Raw genomic sequence first — 22,316 nt, 5'->3', positions numbered from 1 at the left:
TGTTAGTGCTCTAAAATACTAAGTTGTTGTCTCAAACAGGAATGTATAAAGTAACTAATATGGTGACCACTTCTGAACAATATGTGGGATCAAACAAAATCACCTACAAGTTTTCTAAAAAAGAACACTTGTTTAATTGCTACAAATTTTACCTTGTATGGTACACACTCTGAAGTAAGAAACAGAGGCTTAGTTAGGCCTTTATCTAATATGATAGTGCTAACCAACAACCTAACTAATCAGAGATTGAGCCATGATTAGTGGATGCAGGATAAAGCCTCTACCACTCCACCCACTGAATGACTCACATAGGTTTAGTATTTTATGAAATACAACACATTTGTCTCAAAAGACAACACCTTGCACACCACTGTAAAAAAGATAAGTTAGAGAGAGTATAGGTAATGAGGTAGAGGTCAAAAAAAGTAAGAGGTGGATTTAAGATTGCAGTGTCAGTGTGTGCAGCAGAAGTTTGTGGGTGCAGGAGGGAAGAGGAGCAACTCGTGGAATGAGTGGTAGGAGAGAAAAGGTTAGCATATGAGAGGGTTTTTCAAAGCAAAAATGATATAAGGATAGTGGAGTACAGTGGACCCTTGGTTTTCATGTTTAATCCGTTCCAGAGCCATCGGCCAAAACTGAAACCATTTTCCCCATGAGAAATAATGTAAATGGAATTAATCTGTTCCAGACACCCAGAAGTATCAACAAAACATTTTATTTTACCTTAAATATACATTTACATGCACAAAAGAATGAACATTAAACATGACACTTACCTTTTATTGAAGGCTGTTGTTGCTGGAAGGAAGGCAGGGAGGAAGGGAAAGGGAAGATAGGTTATTATTTGGAAGGGGAATCCCCCTCCATAAAGACTCTAGGTACCAAGTCCTTATCTGGGGTCACTTCCCTCCTTTGTTTTTTTACTGTCACTAGGGCCAACTTGAGAGTCACTGGAGTCTCTTTTTTCAATTCTACGGTGTTCCCCACTTTCTTTACCAAAGCAGTTGCACTGGGAGCTTTCTTTGGGGCCATGGTCACTTATTTAGCAGTCACACACAATAAACAAGTGGCAAACACAATGGATTATTATGAAATGTTTCTTATGACCTGGCAGGATATGTTCCCTGACCGAAAAACAACGCTACACTGGCTGAGAATGTGTGTGGGAGGCGGCTTTGTCTGCATGCTGGGGACTGGACAGGTTCCGTATGATCGACGAAAACGAAGGTATAATCGACAAAAACTAAATAAAAAATCAACGAAAAAAGTCAGCGAAAACCAAGGGTCCACTGTATATGGAAAGTAAAAGAGAGGTTAAGAGAGTGGTGAGGAAGTGTAAAAGGAGAGCAAACGAGAGAGTGGGTGAGGTTTTGTCAACAAATTCTGTTGACAAGAAAAAGTATTGGAGTAATATTTATAAGCTGAGAAAGCCTTGGAAATGAATGGATTTAACAGTTAGAAACGAAAGATGGGAGTTATTAGATAAGGAGGTAAGGTATTGGGAAGACGGAGGGAATATTTTGAGGGGCTCTTAAATATTGATGACGAAACGGAGGCAGTGATTTCATGCATTGGGAAAGGAAGTATGTATAACATCTTCTAGGAGTGAAGAAGGGCCAGATGTGAGTGTGAAGAGGTGCATCAGGCAGTAGATAGAGTGAAAAAAAATAAAGCAGCTAGGATTGACAAGATCAAGACAGAAATGTTAAAAGCAGGTGGGAATATAGTTTTGGAGTGGTTGGTGCATTTGTTCAGTAAATGTATGAAGGGGGGAAGGTACCTACTGACTGGCAGTGAATATAGTGCCTTTATATAAAGAAAAAGAGAATAAAGTAGACTGCAAGAATTATAAGGAAATAAGCCTGTTGAGTATACCAGGTTAAGTGTATGGCAGTTATTACTGAAAGAATTAAGAGTAAGAATGAGGATGAACAAGGAGGCTTTAGAAAGGGAAGAGGATGTGTAGATGAAGTGTTTACAGTGAAGCATGTAAATGGATAATATTTGGATAATGTAAAGAAGCTTTTGTTGTATTTATGGACTTAGAAAAGGCATATGATTGAGTGGATAGGAAAGCAATGTGGCAGCTGTTGCAAGTGTATGGAGTAGATGGTAAGTTACTTAAAGCAGTTTGGGTTTTTTATGAGTATAGTGAGGCTCAGGTTAACATATGTAGGAGAGCGAGAAATTATTTTCCAGTAAGAACTAGGCCTTAGACAGGGATTTGTGATGTTACCAAGGTTAACATATTCATAGTTGGGGTTGTAAAAGAAGTGAATGTTGGAGGTGCTGGAGAGAGGTGTGGGATTAAAAGATAGTGAATCTAATACAAGGTGGGAGCTGTCACAGTTGCATTTTGCTAATGACACAGTCCTTTCTGAAGATTCTGAAGAGAAATTACAAAGGCTGGTAGATGAATTTGGGAGGGTAGTAGGTTGGTAGACAGCAACCACCCAGGGAGGTACTACCGTCCTGCCAAGTGAGTGTAAAACGAAAGCCTGTAATTGTTTTACATGATGGTAGGATTGCTGGTGTCTTTTGTCTGTCTCATAAATATGCAAGATTACAGGTACGTCTTGCTACTTCTACTTACACTTAGGTCACACTACACATACATGTACACGTTTATTTATACACACTCATCTGAGTTTTCTTTGATTTTATCTTAATAGTTCTTGGTCTTATTACTTTTCCTTTTATATCCATGGGGAAGTGGAATAAGAATTTTTTCTCCGTAAGCCATGCGTGTAGTAAAAGTCAACTAAAATGCCGGGAACAATGGGCTAGTAACCCCTTTTCCTGTAAAGATTACTAAAAAGAATAAGAAGAAAATTGTCAAAGTGGGAAGTTTGAATGTGCGTGGATGTTGTGCAAATGATAAGAAAGAGATGATTGTGGATGTTATGAATGAGAAGAAACTGGATGTCCTGGCTTTAAGTGAAACAAAGCTGAAGGGGGTGGGAGAGTTTCAATGGAGAGGAATAAATGGGATTAGGTCAGGGGTTTCAAATAGAGTTAGAGCTAAAGAAGGAGTAGCAATAATGTTGAAGGATAAGCTATGGCAGGAAAAGAGGGACTACAAATGCATAAATTCAAGGATTATGTGGAGTAAAATAAAGATTGGATGTGAAAAGTGGGTTATAGTAAGCGTGTATGCACCTGGAGAAGAGAGAAGTGTAGAGGAGAGAGAGAGATTCTGGGAAATGTTGAGTGAATGCGTGGGGAGTTTTGAATCAAGTGTGAGAGTAATGGTGGTTGGGGATTTCAATGCTAAAGTGGGTAAAAATGTTATGGAGGGAGTAGTAGGTAAATTTGGGGTGCCAGGGGTAAATGTAAATGGGGAGCCTTTAATTGAGCTATGTGTAGAAAGAAATTTGGTAATAAGTAATACATATTTTATGAAAAAGAGGATAAATAAATATACAAGGTATGATGTAGCACGTAATGAAAGTAGTTTGTTAGATTATGTATTGGTGGATAAAAGGTTGATGGGTAGGCTCCAGGATGTACATGTTTATAGAGGGGCAACTGATATATCGGATCATTATTTAGTTGTAGCTACAGTTAGAGTAAGAGGTAGATGGGAAAAGAGGAAGGTGGCAACAACAAGTAAGAGGGAGGTGAAAGTGTGTAAACTAAGGGAGGAGGAAGTTCGGGCGAGATATAAGCGACTATTGGCAGAAAGGTGGGCTAGTGCAAAGATGAGTAGTGGGGGGGTTGAAGAGGGTTGGAATAGTTTTAAAAATGCAGTATTAGAATGTGGGGCAGAAGTTTGTGGTTATAGGAGGGTGGGGGCAGGAGGAAAGAGGAGTGATTGGTGGAATGATGAAGTAAAGGGTGTGATAAAAGAGAAAAAGGTAGCTTACGAGAGGTTTTTACAAAGCAGAAGTGTTATAAGAAGAGCAGAGTATATGGAGAGTAAAAGAAAGGTGAAGAGAGTGGTGAGAGAGTGCAAAAGGAGAGCAGATGAAAGAGTGGGAGAGGCACTGTCAAGAAATTTTAATGAAAATAAGAAAAAATTTTGGAGCGAGTTAAACAAGTTAAGAAAGCCTAGGGAAAGTATGGATTTGTCCGTTAAAAACAGAGTAGGGGAGTTAGTAGATGGGGAGAGGGAGGTATTAGGTAGATGGCGAGAATATTTTGAGGAACTTTTAAATGTTGAGGAAGAAAGGGAGGCGGTAATTTCATGCACTGGCCAGGGAGGTATACCATCTTTTAGGAGTGAAGAAGAGCAGAATGTAAGTGTGGTGGAGGTACGTGAGGCATTACGAAGAATGAAAGGGGGTAAAGCAGCTGGAACTGATGGGATCATGACAGAAATGTTAAAAGCAGGGGGGGATATAGTGTTGGAGTGGTTGGTACTTTTGTTTAATAAATGTATGAAAGAGGGGAAGGTACCTAGGGATTGGCGGAGAGCATGTATAGTCCCTTTATATAAAGGGAAAGGGGACAAAAGAGATTGTAAAAATTATAGAGGAATAAGTTTACTGAGTATACCAGGAAAAGTATACGGTAGAGTTATAATTGAAAGAATTAGAGGTAAGACAGAATGTAGAATTGTGGATGAGCAAGGAGGCTTCAGAGTGGGTAGGGGATGTGTAGATCAAGTGTTTACATTGAAGCATATATGTGAACAGTATTTAGATAAAGGTAGGAAAGTTTTTATTGCATTTATGGATTTAGAAAAGGCATATGATAGAGTGGATAGAGGAGCAATGTGGCAGATGTTGCAAGTATATGGAATAGGTGGTAAGTTACTAAATGCTGTAAAGAGCTTTTATGAGGATAGTGAGGCTCAGGTTAGGGTGTGTAGAAGACAGGGAGAATACTTCCCGGTAAAAGTAGGTCTTAGACAGGGATGTGTAATGTCACCATGGTTGTTTAATATATTTATAGATGGGGTTGTAAAAGAAGTAAATGCTAGGGTGTTCGGGAGAGGGGTGGGATTAAATTATGGGGAATCAAATTCAAAATGGGAATTGACACAGTTACTTTTTGCTGATGATACTGTGCTTATGGGAGATTCTAAAGAAAAATTGCAAAGGTTAGTGGATGAGTTTGAGAATGTGTGTAAAGGTAGAAAGTTGAAAGTGAACATAGAAAAGAGTAAGGTGATGAGGGTATCAAATGATTTAGATAAAGAAAAATTGGATATCAAATTGGGGAGGAGGAGTATGGAAGAAGTGAATGTTTTCAGATACTTTGGAGTCGACGTGTCGGCGGATGGATTTATGAAGGATGAGGTTAATCATAGAATTGATGAGGGAAAAAAGGCGAGTGGTGCGTTGAGGTATATGTGGAGTCAAAAAACGTTATCTATGGAGGCAAAGAAGGGAATGTATGAAAGTATAGTAGTACCAACACTCTTATATGGATGTGAAGCTTGGGTGGTAAATGCAGCAGCGAGGAGACGGTTGGAGGCAGTGGAGATGTCCTGTCTAAGGGCAATGTGTGGTGTAAATGTTATGCAGAAAATTCGGAGTGTGGAAATTAGGAGAAGGTGTGGAGTTAATAAAAGCATTAGTCAGAGGGCAGAAGAGGGGTTGTTGAGGTGGTTTGGTCATTTAGAGAGAATGGATCAAAGTAGAATGACATGGAAAGCATATAAATCTATAGGGGAAGGAAAGAGGGGTAGGGGTCGTCCTCGAAAGGGTTGGAAAGAGGGGGTAAAGGAGGGTCGTCCTCGAAAGGGTTGGAAAGAGGGGGTAAAGGAGGTTTTGTGGGTGAGGGGCTTGGACTTCCAGCAAGCGTGCATGAGCGTGTTAGATAGGAGTGAATGGAGACGAATGATACTTGGGACCTGACGATCTGTTGGAGTGTGAGCAGGGTAATATTTAGTGAAGGGATTCAGGGAAACCGGTTATTTTCATATAGTCGGACTTGAGTCCTGGAAATGGGAAGTACAATGCCTGCACTTTAAAGGAGGGGTTTGGGATATTGGCAGTTTGGAGGGATATGTTGTGTATCTTTATACGTATATGCTTCTAAACTGTTGTATTCTGAGCACCTCTGCAAAAGCAGTGATAATGTGTGAGTGTGGTGAAAGTGTTGAATGATGATGAAAGTATTTTCTTTTTGGGGATTTTCTTTCTTTTTTGGGTCACCCTGCCTCGGTGGGAGACGACCGACTTGTTGAAAAAAAAAAAAAAAAAAAAAAATGTAAAAGAAGTAAATTAAAAGCAAACATAGGAAACAGCAAGGCAATGATAGTACCAAAAAAATTATGCAATGAAAGTTTGAATATCAGATGGAAAGGAGGGAGTACAGAGGAAGTAAACGTATTTTGGTATTTAGGTGAGAAGGTCCATGAAAGATGAGGTGAAAATGGTGAGTGGTGGCAAAAAGGAAAATGTATCAGAGTATAATGGTATCAACACTCTTATATGGGTATGAAGTTTGGGTTTTAAATGCTGCAGCAGGGAGGAGGCTGGAGGCAGAGTTGTTGTGTCTGAGGGCAATGTGTGGTGTGAATTCATAGTTTGGAGATTAGAAAGATGTGTGGGGTTATTAAAAACATCCAGAAGGCTGAGGAAGGGTTACTGAAGTGGTCTGGATATTTTGAAAGGATGGAGCAAAACAGGATTACTTGGAGAGTGTACAAATCTGTAGTGGAGGGAAAGAGGGATAGGTGTTGTCCTAGGAATGGTAGGAAAAGGGGTAAAGGAGTTTTGTAAGGGTTATGGGCATCCAACAATTGTGTGTGAGCATGTTAGACAGGAGCGAGTGAAAGCAAATGGTTTTTATGACTTGGCATGCTGTTGGAGTGTGAGCAGGGTAACATTTATGAAGGGACTCAGCAAAACTGGTTAGCCAGACTTGAGTCCTGGTGAGAAAGTAGTGCTTACACTCTGAAGGAAGGGTGGGGATGTTACAGTTTGGGGGGACATCTGAGCTGTAATATCAGCATGCATGAGTGATGGTGAAAGTGTTACTTTTTTTACAGGCCACCCTACCTCGTGGGAGACAGCTGGAATGTCTACATAAAAAAAAAAAAAGTGAAAGTGTCATCACCATCACAGAGCCTTTTGCCCTCTGAAACATCAGATAGTACCCAAGGAATCAAGTTAACTACCTCAGTCTTCCTGTAACACAAAGTTTAATTTAAAATATTACAAAGTATTTCCCATTACTAATCAAGAAAAGGGCTAGTATTTATAACACCTGGGGTGCACCCTTGTGATATGCATATAAAATATATTATCTATGACAAAGGCTTCTCTAATCTATAAAAGAGTAAACTGTTGATCTTGGAGAATCTTTATTCTCCATAAGTTGGGAATGAATTAAACTTACCTGTTACAACAAACATTAAACTAGCCATCTTAGAGTTTAAAGGTTGATCTGAAACCAAGTGGTAAATCACTGTTAAATGTTAAAACCTGTAACTAGCATGAAAACAGGAAAAGCATATGATTCTGTAATGTTCCATCAGGTTAAGGACAAATATGTCTAGCACTCAGTCATGTTACAGACAAGTATCTCTTGTGCTCTGTGCTCAACATGTCACTCAGATTAATACAGATTTTATTGTGCTTGAGAGCACAACTAGCAGGAAGTGCTTATATTATAATGCTGCTGGTAGAGATAAATACTGTACCTCAAGCATGAGAGAGAAAAAATTCTATCAGAAAAATCATGGTTAAGTTAGTAAAATATTGCTCACATGCAGTGGCTCAAGAAAGGCAAAAACACTGTGGATCTGATACACACTAAGCATACATTCACCTCCACTCAACATGTACACTCCCTCTCTCTCTCTTACACACACTCACACCAGTGAAGAGGCAGGGCAGGAGTTGTGAACTGACCCCTGCAACCACATATAGGTGAGTACACACGTGTATAAAGACATACAAGCACACACATAGATGGCCAGCTTTGAAATGACTCCTGTAACCACATATAGGAATGAACACATGCACACAAGCATGTGCGCACACATTTTATTTTGCAGAATTTTCCTAGATTATGAACTACTGTATTGTTAGCAACTGGAAACTGAAACAATGGATCAGTCACCAATAATACCTTAGTTTTACTGAGAACTAAAAGAATTTCCAGTGAGACAAAGCACATGCAAGTCAGAAATATGAGGTAGGCAAGATGTTGTTGCCTTGACACCCAAGAGACAGAAACCCAAGAGATTGTTGGATGTTTCAGTGTCACAAAGAGACAGAAAAATATCTCCATTGGTTCCCTAGGGCACAAATGTGAAACTTTTGAAAGACTCAAGACAGAGGGATGTAAGATTGTCCTGTAAAACTTAAGAGAATGGAGAAATTCAAGTTCTTAAGAGACAGACACACAAGAGTTTAAATCATGACAAATAACAGACTAAAGGTCTTGGAGGCATTAGCAGAGACGAAGTCCTCTACTGAATACTGAAAGGTGCTTTGAGACGAGAGATGTAAGTTTAATTATTATCACCCAGCCACACAAACAAAGGCTGTTGAGAGAAGTTGGAGACAGGAAATGGAGATGCAAGACGAGATGACACAAGAGGAAGGATCGAGTCCTTATAGTGTGGTGTACAGACCTTAGGTTATTGCTCCGTCCTTCGAATCGACCAGAGACCTTCCTGTTATGCAAGAAAGTAGAGTTAGAGGCTGTGGTGGTCGTGGTGGAGACTGGTGAAGGTGGCTGCTGGTGATGGTGACTATAACAGTGGTGGCTGGTGAAAAATGGGAATGTATGGTAGGAATGGTGGTAACTGATAGAGATGGTAGCATGGAGAGCAGCACAGCCCAACTGCTGTCATTATAGTTAGCATTATTGTTTCTATTGTTATACAGTGGACCCCCGGTTAACGAACTTTTTTCATTCCAGTAGTATGTTCAGGTGCCAGTACTGACCGAATTTTTTCCCATAAGGAATATTGTGAAGTAGATTAGTCCATTTCAGACCCCCAAACATACACGTACAAACGCACTTACATAAATACACTTACATAATTGGTCGCATTTGGAGGTGATCGTTAAGCGGGGGTCCACTGTATTTAACCCCACACTAACCCATCTGCATGTCTGTGTAATCATACTTCCATATATTAAAATAAATATCTACTAATAAGCATGTAGTAGTATGCTTTAAAAAATTGTTGCTATTTAACACGACATCCCCGGCATTGCTACTGGCATGCAAGATATGCTTTATGGTTACTACTGGATACAGTCAACTACTTTATAAGCACTACAATAGCTACCTATAGCTACAGAGATGTACTAATTAACATGCACAATACCTACCAGAAGCTGTGAAGACTACAATGCAGGAAGCCTCAATATGTTTATAAGTAGACTGGAAGCCATGAGAGAAACTTGGGCAGGTGGAGAGGTCCTGAGGGCCATATCTAACACTAGCCATGACACACACAACGCTAAATACTGATACACATAACACTAGAAATCGGGACACATCTAACACTAGACATGAATTCACATAACACTAGACATAGGATACATCTGTGCACATAACACTAGAAACAAGGACAATCTAGCACTAGACATGTATGTACATAATACTAGACATAGGGAAACATTTAAAAGTAAACATGAATACACATAACACTAGATATTGGGATACATCTAACACTAGACACAGGGATGCAGGTAACATATGAGAGATAATGAACGACTCGCCTCAGACTATCACTCTTGCTCTTGCCACCAGGTTTGGGCACTTCCTTAGCATTGACAAGGTGTCGGGCTCCCCAGTTACACTGCACAAAGCGCCACGACCCGGCCACATACACAGCGTTCCAGGAGTTGCGGAACCTGTTGTCCTCAAACCTCACACCCGGCTGGTAACCAGCCGACTTGCTGTACCCCTTGATGACTACACAGTGCAGACCTGCATAACTGTGGGTAGAGACATGGCTCTTATCACATATATAATGATGCTTATGTCCATGTATCATGTGATACTGTCAACATGCTGACTATGCTAATAATTATAGTAGTGAATAATCATTATAAATCCAGAAGATAGTGACAACATTCAAATTATAAAACTGTAATTACATATAATAATGATTTTTTTTTATTATTAACACATTGGCTGTTTCCCACCAAGGCAGGGTGGCCCAAAAAAGAAAACTTTCATCATCATTCACTCCATCACTGTCTTGCCAGAGGCATGCCTACACTACAGTTATAAAACTGCAACATTAACACCCCTCCTTCAGAGTGCAGACACCGTACTTCCCATCTTCAGGACTCAAGTCCGGCCTGCCGGTTTCCCTGAATCCCTTCATAAATGTTACCTTGCTTACACTCCAATAGCATGTCAAGTCCTAAAAACCATTTGTCTCCATTCACTCCTGTCTAACATGCTCACACATGCTTGTTGGAAGGCCAAGCCCCTCATACACAAAACCTCCTTTACCCCCTCCCTCCAACCTTTCCTAGGCTGACCCTTACCGTGCCTTCCCTCCACTACAGATCTGTATACACTCTTGAAGTCATTCTATTTTGCTTCATTCTCTCTACATGTCCAAACCATCTCAATAACCCCTCCTCAGCCCTCTGGATAATAGTTCTGGTAATCCCACACCACCTCCTAATCTCCAAACTACGGATTCTCTGCATTATATTCACACCACACGCTGCCCTCAGACATGCCATCTCCACTGCCTAGAGCCTTCTCCTTGTAACATTCACAACCCATGCCTCACACCCATACAAGAGCATTGGTGTAATTATACTCTCGTACATTCCCCTCTTTGCTTTCATGGATAAAGTTCTTTGTCTCCAAAGACTCCTCAGTGCACCACTCATCTTCTTTCCCTCATCAATTCTATGATTCACCTTATCCTTCACAGACCCATCTGCTGACTTGTCCACTCCCAAATATCTGAACACATTCACCTCCTCCATACTCTCTCCCTCCAATCTGATATCAAATCTTCCATAACTTAATTTTTTTTGTTATCCTCATCACCTTACTCTTTCCTATATTCACTTTTAACTTCCTTCTTTTACATACCCTACCAAACTCATCAACCAACCTCTGCAACTTATCTTCAGAATCTCCCAAAAGCACAGTGTCATCAGCAAAGAGCAACTGTGACAACTCCCACTTTGTGTTAGATTCTTTTTCTTTTAACCCCACACCTCTTGCCAACACCCAAGCATTCACTTCTCTTACTACTCTGTCTATAAATATACAGTAGGCCCCCACTTATACGGCAGGTTAGGTTCCAGGCTACCGCCGTAAAGCGGAAATTGCCGTAAAGTGGAACACCCTTTTTTCCCATACAAATGCATACAAATACTAGATAAGTTTACACTCACAATAAAAAAGTAATACACACATAGTGCACTCATTACTTGTAGTCTTAATCTAGGGTGAGATGAGTAGTATTTATTGTAAGAAATCAAGTGCGGTACGTATGGTAGCCAGCCGGGCTACCATACCAGGCCATGTCACCGCACATATTATTCTATGAAATTTAAGCATCCCAGAGCAATAAAATGCATATATAGTTCACTAATTACTTACCTTAAAATATTTGTAGTCTTAATGTAGGGTCAGACGTGAGTAAACGAGATAAAACGAATATATGAGAGAGAGAAAGAATGAGTACATGAGAGAGGACAGGCGCAGAGTTATGTAAACAAACGAGGCAAACGTAAGTTTTGTAAACAAAGTGTACACGTCTGGGTTTGTGTACAAGTTACATTGTGTACACGTTGTCTCTACATTGATATGGTAGAATAAATAAAGAAGAACACTCTCATTCTCATGTAACACCATTTTTAGAAGAAATGACGCTCTGAGTGAAGGCAATGGAAATAAGTCACTTTGACTTTTTTGGGTTATCCTAGGTTCTTTACACATATGCTATTATGTATGATAATCTATGTAACTGTATTTGTGTATACCTGAATAAGCTTACTTACATACATAAGAAAGGAATAATTTTCTACAGCTACCACCAGTAACACATTTTCTCTGATGTTGGACTAGAGAAAATGTTATTCTTGCCGTCACTCATAAAAGTCTGGCTCCCACATCTCACATTTATGTTTATTTATTGTATTGTGGGGTGTATTTATCATCTTTATATGTTATGTATCGCGTTTATTATATAATTTTGAAAAAAAAATATCATGGATGGATTAATGAAAATGTGTATATTAATGTAATATACGACATTTAATGAGACTCGGTGATTATTATTATTATTATTATTATCATTTCTAATATGGCGTCATTTGTGCAAGTCGTCTGGCTACCACATCTCATATTTATGTTTATTTATTCTACTGTGGGGTTTATTTATCATCTTTATATGTTATGCATTGTGTTTATTACCTGGAGTTTACCTGGAGAGAGTTCCGGGGGTCAACGCCCCCGCGGCCCGGTCTGTGACCAGGCCTCCTGGTGGATCAGAGCCTGATCAACCAGGCTGTTGCTGCTGGCTGCACGCAAACCAACGTACGAGCCACAGCCCGGCTGATCAGGAACTGACTTTAGGTGCTTGTCCAGTGCCAGCTTGAAGACTGCCAGGGGTCTGTTGGTAATCCCCCTTATGCATGCTGGGAGGCAGTTGAACAGTCTCAGGCCCCTGACACTTATTGTATGGTCTCTTAACGTGCTAGTGACACCCCTGCTTTTCATTGGGGGGATGTTGCATCATCTGCCAAGTCTTTTGCTTTCGTAGTGAGTGATTTTAGAACAAGTGACCTGAAGAGTGTCATCATGGGCTTGGCCTCCCTAGTTTTGAAGGTTCTCATTATCCATCCTGTCATTTTTCTAGCAGATGCGATTGATACAATGTTATGGTCCTTGAAGGCGAGATCCTCCGACATGATCACTCCCAGGTCTTTGACGTTGGTGTTTCTCTCTATTTTGTGGCCAGAATTTGTTTTGTACTCTCATGAAGATTTAATTTCCTCGTGTTTACCATATCTGAGTAATTGAAATTTCTCATCGTTGAGCTTCATATTGTTTTCTGCAGCCCACTGAAAGATTCGGTTGATGTCCGCCTGGAGTCTTGCAGTGTCTGCAATGGAAGACACTGTCATGCAGATTCGGGTGTCATCTGCAAAGGAAGACACGGTGCTGTGGCTGACATCCTTGTCTATGTCGGATATGAGGATGAGGAACAAGATGGGAGCGAGTACTGTGCCTTGTGGAAAAGAGCTTTTCACCGTAGCTGCCTCGGACTTTACTCTGTTGATGACTACTCTCTGTGTTCTGTTAGTGAGGAAATTATAGATCCATCGACTGACTTTTCCTGTTATTCCTTTAGCACGCATTTTGTGAGCTATTACGCCATGGTCACACTTGTCGAAGGCTTTTGCAAAGTCTGTATACGTATATTACATCTGCATTCTTTTTATCTTCTAGTGCATTCAGGACCTTGTCGTAGTGATCCAATAGTTGAGACAGACAGGAGCGACCTGTTCTAAACCCATGTTGCCCTGGGTTGTGTAACTGATGGGTTTCTAGATGGGTGGTGATCTTGCTTCTTAGGACCCTTTCAAAGATTTTTATGATATGGGATGTTAGTGCTATCGGTCTGTAGTTCTTTGCTGTTGCTTTACTGCCCCCTTTGTGGAGTGGGGCTATGTCTGTTGCTTTTAGTAATTGTGGGACGACCCCCATGTCCATGCTCCCTCTCCATAGGATGGATAAGGCTCGTGATAGGGGCTTCTTGCAGTTCTTGATGAACACGGAGTTCCATGAGTCTGGCCCTGGGGCAGAGTGCATGAGCATGTAATTTATCGCCTGTTCGAAGTCATTTGGCATCAGGATAACCTCGGATAGGCTTGTGTTAACCAAATTTTGTGGCTCTCTCATAAAAAATTAATTTTGATCTTCGACTCTCAGTCTGGTTAGCGGCTTGCTAAAAACTGAGTCATATTGGGACTTGAGTAGCTCACTCATTTCCTTGCTGTCATCTGTGTAGGACCCATCTTGTTTAAGTAGGGGGCCAATACTGGATGTTGTTCTCGACTTTGATTTGGCATAGGAGAAGAAATACTTTGGGTTTCTTTCGATTTCATTTATGGCTTTTAGTTCTTCCCGCGATTCCTGACTCCTACAAGATTCCTTTAGCTTGAGTTCGATGCTTGCTATTTCTCTGACCAGTGTCTCCCTACGCATTTCAGATATACTGACCTCTTTTAGCCGCTCTGTTATTCTTTTCCGTCGCCTGTAAAGGGAGCGCCTGTCTCTTTCTATTTTACATCTCCTCCTCCTTTTTCTTAGAGGAATAAGCCTTGTGCATACATCGAGTGCCACCAAGTTAATCTGTTCTAGGCATAAGTTGGGGTCTGTGTTGCTTAGTATATCTTCCCAGCTTATATCAGTTAGGACTTGGTTTACTTGGTCCCACTTTATGTTTTTGTTATTGAAGTTGAATTTGGTGAATGCTCCCTCGTGACTAGTCTCATTATGTCGGTCTGGGGCTCCACGCATACATGTCTGAACCTCAATTATGTTGTGATCTGAGTATATTGTTTTTGATATGGTGACATTTCTTATCAGATCATCATTGTTAGTGAAGATGAGGTCTAGCGTATTCTCCAGTCTAGTAGGCTCTATTATTTGCTGGTTTAAATTGAATTTTGTGGAGAGATTTAAAAGCTCGTGTGAGTGTGAGTTTTCATCAGAGCTGCCTCCTGGTGTTATTACTGCAACAATATTATTTGCTATATTCCTCCATTTTAGGTGCCTTAAGTTGAAATCCCCCAGGAGCAAGATGTTGGGTGCAGGAGCTGGAAGATTTTCCAGACAGTGGTCAATTTTTAATAGCTGTTCCTGGAATTGCTGGGATGTTGCATCCGGAGGCTTGTAGACTACCACAATGACTAGGTTTTGGTTCTCGACCTTTACTGCTAAAACTTCCACTACATCATTTGAGGCATTTAGCAGTTCTGTGCAAACAAGTGACTCTGCAATGTACAGGCCAACCCCCCCCTTTTGCCTGTTCACTCTGTCACATCTGTATAGGTTGTAACCTGGGATCCATATTTCGTTGTCCAAGTGATCCTTTATGTGGGTCTCAGTGAAAGCCGCGAACATTGCCTTTGCCTCTGCAAGCAGTCCACGGATGAAAGGTATTTTGTTGTTTGTTGCTCGCTTTAGACCCTGTATATTTGCAAAGAAGAATGTCATCGGACTGGTGGTATTGTTGGTACTGGGGGGGGATTTTTTTTTCCGGCATTAGTATCTGTATCTGTTGGTTTGGAGTGGAGGCCATCGACTGTGGTTCCACTCCAGGAATGACTGGATTTGGTGTACAATTTTGAAAAAATATCATAGAAGGATTAATGAAAATATGTATATTAACGTAATATACAACATTTAATGAGACTTGGTGATTATTATTATCATTACTAATATGACGTCTCAAGACATAAGACACTCTTACTGATTTTAATGTGTACCTGCATGCCAGCACAGTATACAAGTTTATTTAGGTACAGGTATACATAAGTATAATTATCAGAGTATACATAAAATATGAAATAACTTTTAAAAACACTTGAAATCTTGGAGTTTCCAGACATAATGGAGAGACTTAGTGCTTACGTATCTCTCAGAGAATGTAAACAAACCGGGTGAGGTGTGGTGACCATATTAGAAAGTCAGGTGGGGGAGCCGTACAGCGAGTTTTGGTCATAATTTGAAATGACCGTATTAGCGGAACACTGTAAAGCGGGGCCCTACTGTACTGAACAACCATGGTGACCTCACACATCCCTGTCTAAGGCCTACTTTTACTGGGAAATAATCTCCCTCTCACCTACATACTCTAACCTGAGCCTCAATATCCTTGTAAAAACTTTTCACTGCTTTCAGTAACCTACCTTCTATTCCATACATTTGCAACATCTGCCACATTGCCCCCCTATCCACCCTATCATATGCCTTTTCCAAATCCATAAATGCCACAAAAACCTCTTTACCCTATCTAAATACTGTTCACCTATATGCTTCACTGTAAACACTTGGTCTACACAGTACTTACCTTTCCTAAAGCCTCCTTGTTCATCTGCTATCCTGCTCTCCATCTTACTCATAATTCTATCAATAATAACTCGACCACACACTTGACCAGGTATACTCAACAAACTTATTTCCCTATAATTTTTACACTCTCTTTTCTCCCCTCTGCCATTATACAAAGGAACTATGCATGCTCTCTGCCAATCCTTAGGTACCTTACCCTCTTCCATACATTTATTAAATAAAAAACTAACCACTCCAAAACTATATCATCACCTGCTTTTAACATTTCTATCTTTATCCCATTAATATCCAGCTGCTTTACTCCCTTTCATTCTACTCACAGCCCCACACACTTCCCCCACACTCACAACTGGTTCTTCCTCACTCCTATAAGATGTTTATGAACATGTATAACAGTTCCTCAACATATTCCCTCCATCTTCCCAATACCTCTAACTCTCTATTTAATAACTCTTCTCTCCAATTTTTAACTAACAAATCCAATGTAAATTAAGAACAAGAGATACAGTGTAACTTCAGTATAATGGACTAATAGGGAGGGGAGGGTGACTGTTTAATGAAAAAAGTATTGTACTGAAATGCCTGACGCACTACTGCACTACTGAGTGTGTCCCCTCATATAACAGACTTGGTTTGTTATATGGGGAGCCTACTGGAAACATACACTGCCATTAATGGACAAAATCTTGATACAGCAAACTTTGACTTATATGGAAAGATTACCACACACTACTACTAACAAGACAAAATCTCAGTACAGTGGACTTAGTTGCATCAAACACTTTTTTTTTTTAACAAGTCAGCCGTCTCCCACCGAGGCAGGGTGACCCAAAAAGAAAGAAAATCCCCAAAAAGAAAATACTTTCAGCATTCAGCACTTTCACCTTACTTACACATAATCACTGTTTTTGCAGAGGTGCTCAGAATACAACAGTTTAGAAGTATATACATATAAAAATACACAATATATTCCTCGAAACTGCCAATATCCCAAACCCCTCCTTTAGAGTGCAGGCATTGCACTTCCCATTTCCAGGACTCAAGTCCGGCTATATAAAATAACTGGTTTCCCTGAATTCCTTCACTAAATATTACTCTGCTCACACTCCAACAGATCATCAGGTCCCAAATACAATTTGTCTCCATTCACTCCTATCTAACACGCTCACGCATGCTTGCTGGAAGTCCAAACCCCTCGCCCACAACACCTCCTTTACCCCCTCCCTCCAACCTTTTCGAGGACGACCCCTACCCCACCTTCCTTCCCCTACAGATTTATTTATTTTTTTATTATTATCACACTGGCCTATTCCCACCAAGGCAGGGTGGCCCGAAAAAGAAAAACTTTCATCATCATTCACTCCATCACTGTCTTGCCAGAAGGGTGCTTTACACTACAATTTTTAAACTGCAACATTAACACCCCTCCTTCAGAGTGCAGGCACTGTACTTCCCATCTCCAGGACTCAAGTCCGGCCTGCCGGTTTCCCTGAACCCCTTCATAAATGTTACTTTGCTCACACTCCAACAGCACGTCAAGTATTAAAAACCATTTGTCTCCATTCACTCCTATCAAACACGCTCACGCATGCCTGCTGGAAGTCCAAGCCCCTCGCACACAAAACCTCCTTTACCCCCTCCCTCCAACCTTTCCTAGGCCGACCCCTACCCCACCTTCCTTCCACTACAGACTGATACACTCTTGAAGTCACTGTTTCGCTCCATTCTCTCTACATGTCCGAACCACCTCAACAACCCTTCCTCAGCCATCTGGACAACAGTTTTGGTAATCCCGCACCTCCTCCTAACTTCCAAACTACGAATTCTCTGCATTATATTCACACCACACATTGCCCTCAGATATGACATCTCCACTGCCTCCAGCCTTCTCCTCGCTGCAACATTCATCACCGATGCTTCACACCCATATAAGAGCGTTGGTAAAACTATACTCTCATACATTCCCCTCTTTGCCTCCAAGGACAAAGTTCTTTGTCTCCACAGACTCCTAAGTGCACCACTCACCCTTTTCCCCTCATCAATTCCATGATTCACCTCATCTTTCATAGACCCATCCGCTGACACGTCCACTCCCAAATATCTCAATACATTCACCTCCTCCATACTCTCTCCCTCCAATCTGATATCCAATCTTTCATCACCTAATCTTTTTGTTATCTTCATTACCTTACTCTTTCCTGTATTCACTTTTAATTTTCTTCTTTTGCACACCCTACCAAATTCATCCACCAACCTCTGCAACTTCTCTTCAGAATCTCCCAAGAGCATATTGTCATCAGCAAAGAGCAACTGTGACAACTCCCACTTAATATGTGATTCTTTATCTTTTAACTCCACGCCTCTTGCCAAGACCCTCGCATTTACTTCTCTTACAACCCCATCTATAAATATATTAAACAACTACGGTGACATCACACATCCTTGTCTAAGGCCTACTTTTACTGGGAAATAATTTCCCTCTTTCCTACATACTCTAACCTGAGCCTCACTATCCTCGTAAAAGCTCTTCACTGCTTTCAGTAACCTACCTCCTACACCATACACCTGCAACATCTGCCACATTGCCCCCCTATCCACCCTGTCATATGCCTTTTCCAAATCCATAAATGCCACAAAGACCTCTTTAACCTTATCTAAATACTGTTCACTTACATGTTTCACTGTAAACACCTGGTTCACACATCCCCTACCTTTCCTAAAGCCTCCTTGTTCATCTGCTATCCTATTCTCCGTCTTACTCTTAATTCTTTCAATAATAACTCTACCATACACTTTACCAGGTATACTCCACAGACTTATCCCCCTATAATTTTTGCACTCTCTTTTGTCCCCTTTGCCTTTGTACAAAGGAACTATGCATGCTCTCTGCCAATCCCTAGGTACCTTACCCTCTTCCATACATTTATTAAATAATTACACCAACCACTCCAAAACTATATCCCCACCTGCTTTTAACATTTCTATCTTTATCCCATCAATCCCGGCTGCCTTATCCCCTTTCATTTTACCTACTGCCTCACGAACTTCCCCCACATTCACAACTGGCTCTTCCTCACTCCTACAAGATGCTATTCCTCCTTGCCCTATACACGAAATCACAGCTTCCCTATCTTCAGATTTATACGCTCTCCATGTCATTCTACTTTGATCCATTCTCTCTAAATGACCAAACCACCTCAACAAACCCTCTTCAGCCCTCTGACTAATACTTTTATTAACTCCACACCTTCTCCTAATTTCCACACTCCGAATTTTCTGCATAATATTTACACCACACATTGCCCTTAGACAGGACATCTCCACTGCCTCCAACTGCCTCCTTGCTGCAGCATTTACAACCCAAGCTTCACACCTATATAAGAGTGTTGGTACTACTATACTTTCACACATTCCCTTCTTTGCCTCCATAGATAACATTTTTTGCCTCCACATATACCTCAATGCACCACTCACCTTTTTTCCTTCATCAATTCTATGATTAACCTCATCTTTCATAAATCCATCCGCTGACACGTGAACTCCCAAGTATCTGAAAACATTCACTTCTTCCATACTCCTCCTCCCCAATTTGATATCCAATTTTTCTTTATCTAAATCATTTGATACTCTCATCACCTTACTCTTTTCTATGTTCACTTTCAGCTTTCTACCTTTACACACATTCCCAAATTAGTCCACTACCCTTTGCAATTTTGCTTTAGAATCTCCCATAAGCACAGTATCATCAGCAAAAAGTAACTGTGTCACTTCCCATTTTGTATTTAATTCCCCATAATTTAATCCCACCCCTCTCCTGAACACCCTAGCATTTCTGACTCACGAAATCGTAATGACACGATTGCAAACAAACCATGCCCCAGCCAGGATTGAACCCGCGGTCAGAGAGTCTCAAAACTCCAGCCCGTCGCGTTAGCCACTAGACCAGCTAGCCACAATAAGATTCGTCCAACTAGGTATATTTCTACACCATAGGAAGGTTAGCACAGGCGCCACTGTGACCACAAATGCAAGTTTTTATAGACGAATCTCCAGCTAGCGTGGCCGTGACGAACTCTAGCTCAAGTCCCTTCACTGCCGTCAACATGACTCACGAAATCGTAATGACACGATTGCAAACAAACCATACCCCGGCTAACGCGGCGGGCTGGAGTTTTGAGACTCTCTGACTGCGGGTTCAATCCCGGCCTGGGTATGGTTTGTTTGCAATCGTGTCATTACTATTTCGTGAGTCATGTTGACGGCAGTGAAGGGACTTGAGCTAGAGTTCGTCACGGCCACACTAGCTGGAGATTCGTCTGTAAAAACTTGCATTTGTTGTCACAGTGGTGCCTGTGCTAACCTTCCTATGGTGTAGAAATATACCTAGTTGGACGAATCTTATTGTGGCTAGCTGGTCTAGTGGCTAACGCGACGGGCTGGAGTTTTGAGACTCTCTGACCGCGGGTTCAATCCCGGCCAGGATATGGTTTGTTTGCAATCGTGTCATTGCGATTTCATGAGTCATGTTGACGGCAGTGAAGGGACTTGAGCTAGAGTTCGTCACGGCCACGCTAGCTGGAGATTCGTCTGTAAAAACTTGCATTTATGGTCACAGTGGTGCCTGTGCTAACCTTCCTATGGTGTAGAAATATACCTAGTTGGACGAATCTTATTGTGGCTAGCTGGTCTAGTGGCTAATGCGACGGGCTGGAGTTTTGAGACTCTCTGACCGCGGGTTCAATCCCGGCCGGGGTATGGTTTACCCTAGCATTTGCTTCTTTTACAACCCCATCTATAAATATATTAAACAACCATGGTGACATTACACATCCCTGTCTAAGACCTATTTTTACTGGGTAGTCTCCCTCTCTTCTACACACCCTAACCTGAGCCTCACTATCCTCATAAAAACTCTTTACAGCATTTAGTAACTAACTCTGCCACATTGCTCCCCTATCCACTCTATCATATGCCTTTTCTAAATCCATAAATGCAATAAAAACTTCCCTACCTTTAAATACTGCTCACATATATGCTTCAATGTAAACACTTAATCTACACATCCCCTACCCACTCTAAAACCTCCTTGCTCATCCGCAATTCTACATTCTGTCTTGCCTGTAATTCTTTCAATAATAACCCTACCATACTCTTTTCCTGGTATACTCAGTAAACTTATTCCTCTATAATTTTTACAATCTCTTTTGTCCCCCTTCCCTTTATATAAAGGGACTATACACGCTCTCCGCCAATCCCTAGGTACCTTCCCCTCTTTCATACATTTTTTTTTTTTCAACAAGTCGGGCGTCTCCCACCAAGGCAGGGTGATCCAAAAAAGAAAGAAAATCCCCAAAAAGAAAATACTTTCATCATCATTCAACACTTTCACCACACTCGCACATTTTCACTGTTTTTGCAGAGGTGCTCAGAATACAACAGTTTAGAAGCATGCACATATAAAGATACACAACATATCCCTCCAAACTGCCAATATCCCAAACCCCTCCTTTAAAGTGCAGGCATTGTACTTCCCATTTCCAGGACTCAAGTCCGACTATATGAAAATAACCAGTTTCCCTGAATCCCTTCACTAAATATTACCCTGCTCACACTCCAACAGATCGTCAGATCCCAAGTACCATTCGTCTCCATTCACTCCTATCTAACACGCTCAGTCTCCCCCTGCTTTTAACATTTCTGTCATGATCCCGTCAGTTCCAGCTGCTTTACCCCCTTTCATTCTACGTAATGCCTCACGCACCTCCCCCACATTCACATCCTGCTCTTCTTCATTCCTAAAAGATGATATACCTCCCTGGCCAGTGCATGAAATTACCGCCTTCCTTTCTTCGTCGACATTTAAAAGTTCCTCAAAATATTCTCGCCATCTACCCAAAACCTCCATCTCCCCATCTACTAACTCCCCTTCTCTGTTTTTAACTGATAAATCCATTTGTTCCCTAGGCTTTCTTAACTTGTTTAACTCACTCTAAAATTTTTTATTATTTTCATTAAAATTCTTTGACTGTACCTCTCCCACTCTATCATCTGCTCTCCTTTTGCACTCTCTCACCACTCTCTTCACCTTTCTTTTACTCTCCATATACTCTACTCTTCTTATAACACTTCTGCTTTGTAAATACCTCTCATAAGCTACCTTTTTCTCTTTTATCACACCCTTTACTTCACAATTCCACCAATCACTCCTCTTTCCTCCTGCACCCACCCTCCTATAACCACAAAATTAATTAATTAATTAATTGGTTATGGCAATGCTAACAATAATCCTGTAATAAAGATAAATAAAACAAAGAGCTGAAGGAGACTCTCAG

The 22,316-nt window shown here is 41.0% G+C and overlaps 1 protein-coding gene across 1 annotated transcript in view; it reads right to left on the bottom strand.

Annotated features, from left to right (window-relative positions):
* The window catches only part of Hil (peptidase hillarin), a 114,471-nt gene that overhangs the window by 10,942 nt on the left and 81,213 nt on the right, over positions 1 to 22,316 (bottom strand). The window contains exon 9 of the mRNA XM_070092264.1: positions 9,639 to 9,857. Coding sequence (XP_069948365.1) covers positions 9,639 to 9,857 — 219 coding nt within the window. The remainder of the gene's footprint in view (positions 1 to 9,638; positions 9,858 to 22,316) is intronic.

Source organism: Cherax quadricarinatus, chromosome 39, assembly GCF_038502225.1.
Source record: "Cherax quadricarinatus isolate ZL_2023a chromosome 39, ASM3850222v1, whole genome shotgun sequence".
Lineage (NCBI taxonomy): Eukaryota > Metazoa > Arthropoda > Malacostraca > Decapoda > Parastacidae > Cherax > Cherax quadricarinatus.
This window is presented reverse-complemented; position numbering and strand designations above follow the sequence as displayed.